Genomic DNA, 13,637 nt, shown 5'->3' on the forward strand with positions numbered 1-13,637 from the left:
CACCAATTACTCCCTCTGTTCCTCTCCTAATCCTCTCAATCAAGATCCTCCCATAAGCCTTCCCAACTACACTTAACAAGCTAATCCCTCTGAAACTACTACATTCACACTTGTCCTCCTTTCCCTTGTAAAGTGGAACTATACAGGCACTCCTCCAGTCCTCCGGTACTCTACCCTCTCTCCAGCAAACATTAAATAACCTCACCAGCCAGTCCACCATCACTGTACCTCCTTTTTTTAGACATTCTGCATGGCATCCATCCATACCAGGTGCCTTACCTGCTTTCATCATCTTAACAACTGCCTTCACTTCATCCTTCCTTATTTCTCCTCCATTTTCCTCACTCATCACGGTCATTTTCTTCGCATTTCCCACTGCAGCTATCTTTCCCTCCCTATCCTCCTTCACATTTAGCAACTCCCTAAAATATTCTGCCCATCTTCCCCTTACTGCCTTCTCTTCCATTATCATCTCTCCATCTGCACCTTTTACCTTTTCTTCTCTACTTGATTTGCCTCCTCTTCCTCTCTTAATTTCTTTCCAAAACATTTTTTTATTTCAAAATTTTCTGTCATACTCTTACCCCACTTCACATTTGCTCTCCTCTTTGCCTCCTTTACCTTTTGCTTTACTTCTCTTTTCTTTTCTTTGTACCTCTCATATGACTCCCTCGTCCTATTTTGTAACCAATCTGTGAAAACTCGCTTCTTCTCTTCTACAACCTTCTTTGTTTCCTCATCCCACCATTCACTACCCTTCCTTCTATTTCCTCACATCCTTCTTGTTCCACACACCATCTTTGCACACTTTGTGACTCCCTCCTTGAACCATCCCCATTCCTCCTCCACACCTAGCTCTACTGTATCCTTCACTCCCTCCCACTCCTCCTTCAGCCTCTTCTTGTACTCCTTCTCCATTTCCTTTTCATTTAAAGAGTTCACTCTAAGCACCTCCCTACCTTTTGTCCCTTTCCTCTTTCTCCATCTATCCTCCACTCTCAGCTTACCTTCCACCAAAAAATGATCTGATATTCCCCCACCCTCTCCCCTTAGCACATGTACATCCTTAACTCTTCCTATCATAATCCTATTTACCACTACATAATCCATTAATGCTCTATCTACCACCCTTCCCTCCACCACCCTCTCCCATGTGTACTTATGCTTGACTTTCTTCCGAAACACTGTATTTGCTATCATCAACTCTTTCTAGACACATTTCCACCATCAACTCTCCACTACGATTCTTTCCTGGAACTCCGCATTTCCCAACCACTCCATCAATTGGACCATTTCCTACCCTAGCATTAAGGTCTCCCAGTACTATTACATTGACATTTCTCCCTAAATCCTCTATGCACTCATTTAAATCTATCCAAAAAGCCTCCCTTTCCTCTACACTCTTCTCACTGCCAGGCCCATATGCACTTACAAAAACCCACATCTCCTTTCCCAGTTTCACCTTCATCCACATTATCCTTGAGGAAACCTCCTTCCACTCCACTACACTTTTACCTATCTCTTCACTTACTAGAATAGCCACCCCTTCCCTCCCTCGCCCTCTCTTCACTCCTGATAACCTCCCACTTACACTCCCAAACTTACACTCACCCTTCCCTTTCAATTTAGTTTCACTCAAAGCCAACACATCCATCTTTCTTCTCACATACTACCTATCTCTTCCCTTTTACTCTCATCTGTACCACATCCACGCACATTAACCACTTCCATACGGTGACGCCTACTTAGGCGGCATGAGGAGCAAGTGGGTACTTGATGATGCCGACGTCGCCATCTTGATTATATTTATTGTAGTTGTACCTACGTAATTTCCATTCTTTCTAAAATGGCTTCATCAATTTTCTATGGTTATCAAAATACATGGGTGAAAGAGAACGAACGATTGAGCACTGACTTTATTTTTTATAATGCGATTATTATGACGCAACATCGCACGTCGGAGAGCTAATGCTGCCAGACGTGCGATGTGCCCTGTAGTGAAGAGGTTAAAAAACCCAAACCTTAGGGTGCTGGTCAGAAAACTCCCAGACCCTCTTATGCCTTTACTTTTTCTTTTAGGAATGTCCCCTGTGGGGCTACAAGGAGAAGGATGGCTAGTCCCAATCCCCATCCCTTTCTTCTTGCCTCTTACGATCCAAGTGGGAATACATGGTGGCAGTATTCTTTTCCCCCACCACAGGGAATACAGTCATACACAACAAAAACACAATACTCTGTAAGGGGTTTGTTTTAAAACCTCACCCCAACTGTGATGTTGCTCAGGGAGACAGGACTGCTGGGCTAAACAGACTAAGGTGAACAACAACAACAGAAAGGAGGAATAGTAGAAATTAAAAGTGATAAGCAAGAATGCTATCACCATGTACTTTCTCATGTTATAATTGTCAAAAAAAAAAAAAAAAAGGGGGGGGGGGGTTGGAGCGAAGGAATTGGGAATCCCATGATCTGTATTTTTCCCCCCAGTGAAATGTCAAAGGCATGTATTCAGTAAACTACCCTGTTGTAAGTGGAAAAAGGGCATTGGTATGTTATCAAGACATGGAACAAGTCATATTCCACTGTCCAACACACACATTGTAGACAACAATACAGATTTAATTATCAGAGTGATATGTAACCAAACTACTAGCTTTGGCTGTATATCCAAAAGATATAGGTTGTCTGTTAGAATCCAGGCTATGTATTAGATATAATTGATTCATTGCTAAACTTTGTTTTTGCAGTACTCTGGCTGGACACCCCAGGCAAAGGCCCTCTACACTCCAGTAAAAGTCAACTATGTGTTCCAGTCTCGCTATGACACCATTGTTGAACTTGTTGGAGAAAAAGATGCAACAGAAATTGAAAAAGAAAAGAAGAAGGAAGTGTGAGTTTTGCCTAATTGTACTTTAGCTTTTGTGTGTATGTTGGTGTGTGTGTGTACGTGTGTGTATTTACCTAGTTGTATCTTATGGGAACAGGTAAGGCACCTGGTCTGGATGGATGCCATGCAGAATGTCTAAAAAAAAAAAGAGGAGGTACAGTGATGGTGGACTGGCTGGTGTGGTTATTTAATGTTTGCTGGAGAGAGGGTAGAGTGCCGGAGGACTGAAGGAGTGCCTGTATAGTCCCACTTTACTTGGGAAAAGGGGACAAGTGTGAGTGTAGTAGTTTCAGAGGGATTAGCTTAAGTGCAGTTGGGAAGGCTTATGAGAGGATCTTGATTGAGAGGATTAGGAGAAGAACAGAGGGAGTAATTGGTGAGGAACAGTGTGGATTTAGGACAGGTAGAGGTTGCATAGATCAGATCTTTGGTGTAAGACATATGATGGAAAGCTATAGGAAAAGGTAAGAATGTTTTTTGGGCTTTTATGGACCTGGAAAAAGCTTATGACAGAGTAGACAAGAAGGCACTGTGGGAGGTTTTGCGGATATATGGGATAGGAGGAAAGCTTCTAGGAGCTGTCAAGAGTTTTTATGAGAGTAGTAGAGCATGTGTCAGGATTAGAAATGGAGAGAGTGAGTGGTTCGAGGTAAAGGTGGACTTTGTCAGGGATGTGTTATGTCGCCCTGGCTGTTCAACATATACATGGATGTGGTGGTGCGAGAGGTAAATCCAAGGGTGGTGGGTCAGGGGTTGGAGATGTTTAAAGAAAATAGAGAGAAGTGAGAGGTGAGCCAGCTGTTGTTTGCTGACGACACTGTGCTTGTGGCAGGATCAGAGGAGGGATTGAGAAAGTTGGTGACAGAGTTTAGGAGAGTGTGTGAAAGAAGAAAGTTGAAGATAAATGTGGGTAAAAGTAAAGTGATGAGATGTACAAGGGGTGAAAGTGGCAGTAGACAGGAAGTGAGCATTAAGGGAGAATGAGTGTAGGAAGTGGATATTTTTAGAAAAATTGGGCGCGAATGTGGTAGGAAAGGGTGGAGTGGAGGTAGAATGTAGATTGAGAGAAGCGAGTAATTGCCTTGGTGGATTAAAAAGTGTAATGAGGAATAGACATTTGGGAATGGAGGCTAAGAGGAGATTGTATGAAGGAGTGATTGTGCCAACAGCACTGTATGGGTCAGAAACATGGAACATAAGAGAGGAAGAGAGAAGGAGTTTGAATGTGTTTGAGATGAGGTGTCTGAGAAGTATGATGGGGGTTACTAGGCTGGATAGAGTGAGAAATGAGCAAGTGAGGAGAACAGGGGTGGTAAGGGAGTTGGGAGATATGATGGGTGAAAGAGTATTGGGATGGTTTGGACACATGGAAAGAATGAGTGAAGAAAGACTAGTAAAAGAGGTATGGAAAGCAGATGTGGGGGGAGTGAACATGAGGGGGCGACCTAGGATGAGATGGATGGATGGGGTGAAAGGGGCTTTGGGGAAGAGGGGAATGTCTGTTGAGGAAGGATGGGAGAGGACAGAAGACAGGGGTGAATGGAGAATGGTTGTATATGGATGATGTTGTGATGCATGAGGTGGAATGGGGGGGTGGGGTAGTATGTGTGAGAAAAAAATTGACGCAGTCCAAAGGGATTTCTCCCCGTCTTCTCCTTTTCTGCATGAGGGGACGGAGAGGGGTGTCGCCAATTTAATGAAGCAGCCTTGCTATGGATGTGTTGTGTCTTGCGACACTGCCTCTGACCCAAGGCAGTGGACAAGATCCAGGGATGACCCGTCATCCAGGAGGTGCCAAGATAAGAGGGAGGGTGGAGAGGAATGGAGTATATTAGGGATGAAATGAGTGGGAATGGTTTTTATGCCTTTTTCTTTTTAGCTACCTCCCTTGTAAGGGGGAAAATCCTTTGGTATATGTATGTATGTATGTATCTTATAGGAAGGGGACCTATGCTCGTGGTGTCCCATCTTAATATCTCACAGTATCTACTTTGTTCTTAAATTTGTATATAGTTTTTGCACACACTATTGTTTTATCCAATTTGTTCCAGATATCCACCACTCTTTGTGGGAAAACTTTTTTTTATTCCTGTCTCGCTCTCCAGGTCTCTTCTGTAACTATCCTTTTTGAGTTTCTTATGTCCCCTTGTCTCTTTTCCCAATTTAGCAAGTCCTTTCAATCAAGGACTTCTGTGCCTTTCATGATTCTGTAAATGGTCAACAGGTCACCTCCTTTTCTTTGTTCCAAAGTCTGTAATTTCAATTTAGCCTGTGTCTCCTCATATGACAGGTTTGAAAGTGGTGGGGCCATTTTCAAGGGTGCTCTCTGGATTCATTCAGTTTTCTTTATATTCTTTTTAGTACTGGGTGACCATAGTGTTGCAGTATACTACAGTCTAGGCCGTATTAGTGTGACTAGTGTTTTTACCTTTTCTTTGTCTAAATAGGTAACAACCACCTTCATTGATCTTATCAAGTTATAAGATTCTCCAACAGTTTTGTTTATCTGTTTATTAAGGGATATGTCATTTTTTTTTTTTTTTTTTTTTTTTTCTCCCTCCCTCTCTCTCTCTCTCTCTCTCTCTCTCTCTCTCTCTCTCTCTCTCTCTCTCTCTCTCTCTCTCTCTCTCTCTCTCTCTCTCCCCCTCTCTCTCCCCCTCTCTCTCCCTCTCCTCCAAACTCCATAATGCTACATTTCTTAATGTTGAAGTCTACTTTTCCCACATTTGGCTCCATTTCCAAACCTTGTTTAGGTACTAATGTACTGATTCACAATTCGTTTCAGCATTTGCTTTCATTGGTAATTTAGCCAGTGTCTGCTTGGCAATCTGCAAAGAATATCATGTAACAATCCACATCTTCATCCATGTCATTCACATGAATAGCAAACATTATTAGTTCCAGTACTGATCCCTGTGGAACTCCACTAATCACCTCCTCCAAAGCTGAATTCTTTTCTCTGAGCACTTCTCTCATTTTTCAGCCATACAAGAAATCCTCCAACCAGTTTAGTAATAGAACATGTATTCCTATGTTTCCCATTTATATATATATATATATATATATATATATGTAACCATATGAGAAATTCACTAGTGAACAGCGACATCAATCAGGTAATTTGTTCCGAAGAATACAAACTCTTCGGTACTCCTTACACTAGGATACTCTCGCGTAGCGCGAATATTTCTACTGCGAAATTAAAATCCTCACTCTGTGGGTCTGGGCAACGCTTATCCTCAGTAAGGGGCCCCATTGGGGCAAGGGGGGGGCCCTTGCCCTCCACCACAAGTCTCGCACACTATAACCATTCTCTTCGCAGTAGTGACCGCGTTAACATCTCTACTATACATGTTTAGTTTTTATCGGTTTCCCCCTTAATGGGCCGATTCTCAGTCAAACTCCATTATTAGCGCGGCAGCGAACCGTTACTTACTCAGCGGTTCTATGTTTACGTCGGTGCCAAAAATCAAGCAATCCGCTTCGATTGTCGCCAGCTCACTCTAAGGAGTTCGTCGTCCTTCAATTTCATCGGGGTTTTCCCTACGCCATCCTGTGTCCTGGAATTATTAAGTGCTTCTCCATTCCCTGTATTATTCCCTTAACCGCCACCGGGTATCCTACCCTTCACTGTAAGTATGGAATCTGGTTCCAGTATTGTTGTGGTTTCGCCGAAGGGAGATAAGGGGAAAGGTGCGCAAGCATAGAAAATGGCTTCCCTCTTCACCCCCCCCCCCCCAAAACAAGGGAAGGCGGCCTACGGCTTCGGAGGAGACGAGCAATTCTCTCCCTCCTCCACGGCGTAGTAGACAGGAAGCCAAGTTGTCCTTTATTCCTTTAAACCTGGACGGTTAGCGTAGATGGACATGCGCCTCAGGCCACCTCTAGCTACCGTTCCTGTACGATCTTTTCCCGGATGAGGTCGCTTGCGGCTTGCCCTCGCCCATCCCAGAACCTCAACAGTCGCCAGGAAGGTGGTACAACGCCACTTCGAGTCATTCTCAGGCCAAGTTGTCCTCTTCCTTCAACAAGGACGGTTAGCGTAGACGGACATGCGCGTCAAGCCACCGCTAGCTACCGTTCCTGTATGACATTTTTCCCGGATGTGGTCGCTTGCGGTTGCCCCCGAAACTCGACGCCGGCACGGACAAAGGGGGGGGGGCAAAGAGCCCCTTAGTCTCTTCTACTCAGGAATCCCGCAGTACGCACAACACCCACCGTAGGAAGAGCCGGGTGATCAACGGTGACCTTTCCATGCCCTTTGCTCACAGGGACAGAGATCAGGGACGAGGTTGCAGACGCGGTGTTTCTAGATGGCTTCCCCCCTCACCGACACAAGGAGAAGGCATGCTACGTCGGCGGAGGACGCGGGCAGTTGTCTCCCCCCTCCTAAGCGCAGTAAACGGAAAGGTTGTACAATAGCCGCCCCGAGTCAGTCTCAGGCCACTTGTCTCCTGTTCCTGCCCACAGGGTGGTTAGCTCCGACGGGCACGCGCTGGCCCCCGCGAACCCCCCCGGGTACGAGATTTTTCCCGGATGCGTCCGCCGGCCCCGCGACGCTGCCGGCGGCTCCGCCCCCCCCACGGACAAAGGAGCCGAGTTCGGAGATTCGGAGCGCGTCGGCCTCTTCTCCTCCTCGGGTGGCCCCCACATCCACCTTCCACCCGTCGTCAGACAAGCCGGGTCATCGCCGGAACCCTTTCTATGCCCGGTGGGCAGGAAGCCCGAGATGTGCCCACGCGCGCGTTCGTCGTGGGTGACTCAGCTTCGTCCAGAGGAGGCAGTCTCCCCTTGGCGTCTCCCGGACCATCCGCACCCAGGCGGGACTCATCAAGCGGACATTCCCCGGACCTCCTCCCCACTCTCTGTTCACTCGTCACTACGTTGAAGGAACAGATGGAGGCCCAACGGGAATTTTTCCGCGGTTCGTGCACCGCACGGAAGCTCGTGAGGAGTCACCGCCCCCAAGGGCCCCCCTTGACCATCTTCCACTTGCTCGGCCCCCCTCTGTACCCATCAGTGACCGTTCCTCTCTGCCCGTGCCGACCCCTCCTACACCGACGACGATGTCCACAGCTCCGTAGGGGGGGGGGGCACGCTCCCTTTCCCCTCCCGATTCCCAGTCGGAATCCTCGATGGTGGTCCCACCTTCCTTCTCGGACGTTCTCGCGAGGGTTCGGAGGGCAAATCGACTGGGCCACCCGAAAGAAGAGGAAGCCACATTCGAGTCTGACATCTTCATGACGGCCAACTCTCAGAAAGCCCAGCCTCCTCCCCTCCACCTTCCATGGAGTACGCAGACGGCGAGAGCCATGGCCCAGGCCTCCGACGCTCTCGCAACAAGGACGACCGAGAAGACGCGTTGGCTTCCGGTCCCATTGGAACACCAGAAGCGCTTCTACACCCCATCGGGGTCAACCCTCGGAGCAGCCTCGATCCCGGCGAGGTTACCAGAGCTGGTTAGGCGGACGCCGAGTCGCTGCGCAGACGAAACGTCCTCCTCTCTGGCAGGGAAGTCAGCGACCACCTTCAATCACTGGCTCTGTCCCTGGCGGTGAACTCCTGGCTAGAACGCCTCCTTGCCTCGGCGTGGGAGTTCTTACCCGCACTACAACCCCAGGAAGAATGCGACCTCCAGGCTTTTTGGCAAGCGCGAGCAGAGCCCTGAAGCATCAGGTTTCCTGTCTCTCAACGTCCTGGGCCAACTTCGAGTCCCGCAGGAGAGACACCATCCTCGGGGACCCCAGTGACCCCCTCCTCAGGAAGATTTATGCTCACCCACACGCTGATTCCCCCGGATATGGTGGACTCCAAGATCCTAGACGCAAACATTATAGAGGCTCCGGACTCCCCCACAGGACTCCTAGGAATTCGCCAGCCCCTCCGCACAAGATAGGGGGTTGCCTCTCCCTCTACTGGAGAGCATGGGAAGAGGCCGGGGCGGAAGACTGGACCTACTAAGTCATTAAGACGGGCTATTGTCTTCCCTTTTCCACTGTCCCAAACCTCTCCCTCTATCCCATCCAAGTCAGCAGCTTCCACCCGGACTCGGCTCGCGGGCGGGCCCTAGCGGAGGAATCCTCCATTCTGCTCCAGACAGGAACTTTAGTGGAAGTCTCGACTCCGGACCCAGGGTTCTTCTCACGGCTATTCCTAGTAGAAAAGACAACAGGGGTGTGGAGACCAGTCATCTATTTGTCTCCACTCAACAAATTCCTTTTCCCTGACGAAGTTCCGAATGGCCACCCCAGAGTCCGTAAGGGCGTCTATCAGGGAAGGGAACTTCATGGTGTCGCTGGACCTCCAAGATGCATTCCGCCCAGCTATGCCAGAACACCTGAGAATGGTCCTAACCTTTGTCCTGAAATTGGGCACAGTAGTCAACCCGGAAAAGTCAGATTTCTTACCAGAACAGAGAGTCACGTACCTGGGTATGGTCCTGGACTCCTCCCTAATGGAATCCTTCCCAGTAGGAAAGGGGATCCCGAATCTCGCTTCTCTAGTTGCACAGGCACTATCGACCAGGTTCCTGACGGCTACACAATGCCAAATCCTCCTGGGCCATATGGCCTCCATAGAGAAATTAATCCCCTGGAGTAGACAAAGAATGCGACCGCTACAGTGGCTCCTCAAGTCTCAGTGGGCCCCGCAAGAGGGAGAACCCCTACAACACATCTCCCTCACTGAAGAAGTCAAGGATTCTCTTCTCTGGTGGAAGGCCCATGCAACCTTCTCATGGGGATGCCCCTCGGCCCATCTCCCCCCGAAGTCCTCCTGTTCTCCGATGCCTCCAAGGAGGGCTGGGGAGCCCACCTCAACGACGATCACATCAGCGGTTCCTGGTCCACGGTCGAGCGGACAGCCCATATCAATTGGCTTGAGTTGAAAGCAGTACTCCTGGCTCTCCGTCACTTCAAGTCTCAAGTCTCGGAGAAAGTAGTGGGCATAATGTCGGACAATTCCTCGGTAGTAGCCTACCTGAACGAGCAAGGGGGGCACAGTCTCCCAGGAACTATGCCTTCTGATGATGGAGAGGAATGTCTGGGCGGACCACCTCGGCTGGAAGAATCAGATAATCAACACAGAATGGTCCCTCTATCGAGAGGTAGCGAACTTCATCCTCAGCAAATGGGGCTCCCCTCTAGTGGACCTTTTTGCAATGAGATGGAATCACCAACTCCCAATATTTCAGCCCTTTCCTGGATCCTCTGACAGCAGGAGAAGACGCTCTTCTGCAAAGTTGGGACAACCTGGACTCCTACGCTTTCCCACCATTTCCCTTGCTCCAGAAGGTACCTCAGAGCAAGACACGCATCCTACCTTCGGATGACTTTGATCGCTCCTTGGTGGCCCGAAGCCCCATGGTTTCCGGACGCCCTCGAGCTAGCAGTAGAAGAGCCTCTGGCCCTTCAGGGAAGACCAGATCTTCTGTATCCACCCATCAACGGGCCTTGGCACAAGAACCCTTCAGCACTCAATCTTCACGCGTTCAGACTATGGTCCAGATCCTCCTAAAGAAGGGTTTTCCCCAGAGAAGTGGTTGAGGACATGTCCGCTCCTATTTGCTCTTCCTCAGCTAACCTTTATCAAGGGAAATGCGCCTCTGCAAAATGGTGCCACTCCAGGAAGTTAGTCCCAGTTCGAGCCACCATTCCTGAGATCGCCTCCTTCCACGTCCTCAGGAAGTCCAGGAAGATCTCCCTCTCGGCAGTACAAAGCTATAGGGCAGCTCTAAATCAGGTGTTTTCTCTGAAGGGCATGGTCCTAGCCCTTTCACAGGAAATTTCCATGCTCTTCAGGCACTTCAAAGATCATGCCCCCCCCAGGGAAATCAGTTCTCCTCCGCGGGATGTGGCATTAGTCCTGAACTCTCTGAGGGGTCCCCCTTACGAACCTCTCCGAGAGGCACATCTGAAGGACCTCTCCTAGAGGACAGTTTTTTCTGCTAGCCCTGGCATCTTCCAAGAGAGTAGGGGAGTTACATGCCATCTCTTATAGAGTCGCCCATTCCAAAGGATGGAAAGAGGTCTCCTTCACTTTCATGCCTCAATTCATTGCCAAAACAAAGATCCTGCCAAATCTGACCCTAGATTCTGGTCCTTTAGTGTTCCATCCTTAGACGAATTTGCAGGGGGAGAATAGACTGAAACAGTTCTATGCCCGGTACAAGCCATCCGGACCTACCTCAAGAGAACCGAACATCTTCGACCAGAATTAAAGTGGTTGTTCATCTCTACTAAAGGTAGCCCATCACTAAGAATTCCTTTTCTTACTGGACAATGGAAGTCATCCGCAGAGCCTGCGACATGGACCACACAGATTGCCCATGACCTGAGGGCAGTAGGGACCTCCCTAGTCATCAGAAAGAATCGGTCAGTCAACCAGGTTCTTCAAGCAGGTATATGGAAAAGCCAGAATACGTTCACTTCCTTTTACCTCAAAGAAGTTATGCGGGAATCTTTAGGGAACTTATCTTTGGGCCCCATAGTGGCCGCCCAAGAAGTCCTGAAAATGATAAACCCCTCCTCAAGAGCACACAGCCGACCCTGACAACTCATCCAGGTTCTGGCTCGGCAACTGCAGGGATAACTTTCTAAAGTCCTTCTCATACTCTTACATTCCCTTACCTCACCCGCGGGCTCTCTAGCATTCCAAGGGAATCAATTCAAGCCCTTCAGTGGTTCAAAAGTGATTATAACCTTTCTGTCTCCACTCCAGGGAACAGAAAGGGGTGCACTTCAAAGTGAGAGGAATGTATAGGGGTCTGGTCAACATAGTCTTAGCACACTAGATTTTCCTTACAGCGGTTTCCCAGGCTAGATAACAACTTCCTTCCCTCCTAAGTCCGAGTCTCCTAGTGTAAGGAGTACCGAAGAGTTTGTATTCTTTGGAACAAATGTAATTTTCGCTGGAAAATTAATTTTTCCCTGATACAAACCTGAGGTACTCCTTACCTTTAACCCCTTCCATACGGTGCCGCACACGTAGGCGTCATGGGGAGCGAGTGTATTCGCGAGGCTGCCATATCGGCGTCTTGATTATATTTATTGTAGTCGCCCCTCCATAATGACATTCTTTCTAATTCTTTTGTAATCGCATTTTCTATGGTTATCAAAATTCACGGGTGAATAGAGAACGATCGATATAAGCGGTGACTATTTTATGATGCGAGTATTATTACGACACGTCGTACGGCTGGCATTGGCTGCTGCCACCGAGATCTAAGTCCATGACGCCTACGTGTGCGGCACCGTATGGAAGGGGTTAATGGCCCTCCTCAACCACCCCTCTAAACAGTTCCTTCTCCTTGCCTGACAACCTTGTGCTTAAATCATACCTGGCTCAGAGAATGGTTATAGTGTGCGAGACTTGTGGTGGAGGGCAAGGGCCCCCCCCCTTGCCCCAATGGGGCCCCTTACTGAGGATAAGCGTTGCCCAGACCCACAGAGTGAGGATTTTAATTTCGCAGTAGAAATATTCGCGCTACGCGAGAGTATCCTAAGTGTAAGGAGTACCTCAGGTTTGTATCAGGGAAAAATTAATTTTCCTGCGAAAATTACATTTTTATGACCATCGCGCAGAGGATTCGAACCTACTGCTCTGATGCCAAGAGGCTTCATTGTCAGTCGCTTTAACCCACTAAGCCACTGATGGTCTAAAATTGTATGAACTCGAAACGCTACTGGTTCCCGAGATTAGGAAAGGTCGCTAAGTGCCACCCAAATTTTCTTTTTCACCATACAGCTAACCACACTCGTAGCAGAGGGTAAGGACTGGAACAAATCACTTTCACACTTATCGCCATTGTAACATATGAGAAAGTCGCTAGTGAACGGCGACATCAATCATATAATTTTTATGACCATCGTGCAGAGGATTCAAACCTACTGCTCTGATGCCAAGAGGCTCCATTGTCAGTCACACGATAAGCGTGAAAGTGATTCATTCCGGTCCATACCCCCTGCTACAAGTGTGGTTAGCTGTATGGTGAAAAAGAAAATTTGGGTGTCAGTTAGCGACCTTTCCTAATCTCGGGAACCAGTAACATTTCAAGTTCTTACAATTTTAGACCAGGAGTAGCTTGGCGGGTTAAGGCAACTGACAATGGAGCCTCTTGGCATCAGAGCAATAGGTTCGAATCCTCTGCGTGACAGTCTTAAAAATTATCTGATTAAAGTCGCTGTTCACTAGTGAATTTCTCATATGGTTACAATGGCGATAAGCATGAAAGTGATTCTCTTTCAATTTATTCCATGTATCTATTACTCTTTACTATTTTTAGGAATGTCCCCTGTGGGGCTACAGGGAGAAGGATGCCTAGTCCCAGTCCCCATCCTATTTTTCTTGCCTCTTACAATCCAAGTGGGAATACTTGGTGGTAGCATTCTATTCCCCACCACAGGGTAGGCGAAACAAGGAAATGAATATTCAGAGAAATGGTACAGGACAGCAACAAGGGGTTGTGGGACAGCATAACGGAGGGACAGTAGCAGTATAATAAAGTGTCATCATTTCATTGTGAGCAAAGTCCTCCTCTATAACAGACAAAATTATGTATGACTGGTCCATAGGGGTGCCCCATATAGACCCTAAAGTATCAACTGCAACTGCATGCTACTTTGCCACAACAACATGCAGCCAATACTCCAGACGGGGCCAATACCTCAGATGGGGAAGGGTAGTGAGTGGTAGGATGAGGAAGCAAAGAAGGTTGTAGAAGAGAAGAAGCAAGCTTTCACAGATCGGTTACAAA

At 48.0% G+C, this 13,637-nt stretch overlaps 1 protein-coding gene across 8 annotated transcripts in view; it reads left to right on the top strand.

Annotated features, from left to right (window-relative positions):
• LOC143026594 (uncharacterized) overlaps positions 1-13,637 on the top strand; it is a 130,124-nt gene that overhangs the window by 43,520 nt on the left and 72,967 nt on the right. For all 8 annotated transcript variants that reach the window (XM_076187251.1, XM_076187245.1, XM_076187250.1 and 5 more), the window contains one exon: positions 2,745-2,887. In XM_076187251.1, the coding sequence (XP_076043366.1) occupies positions 2,745-2,887 (143 nt within the window). The remainder of the gene's footprint in view (positions 1-2,744; positions 2,888-13,637) is intronic.

This window comes from Oratosquilla oratoria, chromosome 6 (assembly GCF_046742065.1).
Source record: "Oratosquilla oratoria isolate Oo_2021 chromosome 6, ASM4674206v1, whole genome shotgun sequence".
Classification (NCBI taxonomy): Eukaryota; Metazoa; Arthropoda; class Malacostraca; order Stomatopoda; family Squillidae; genus Oratosquilla; species Oratosquilla oratoria.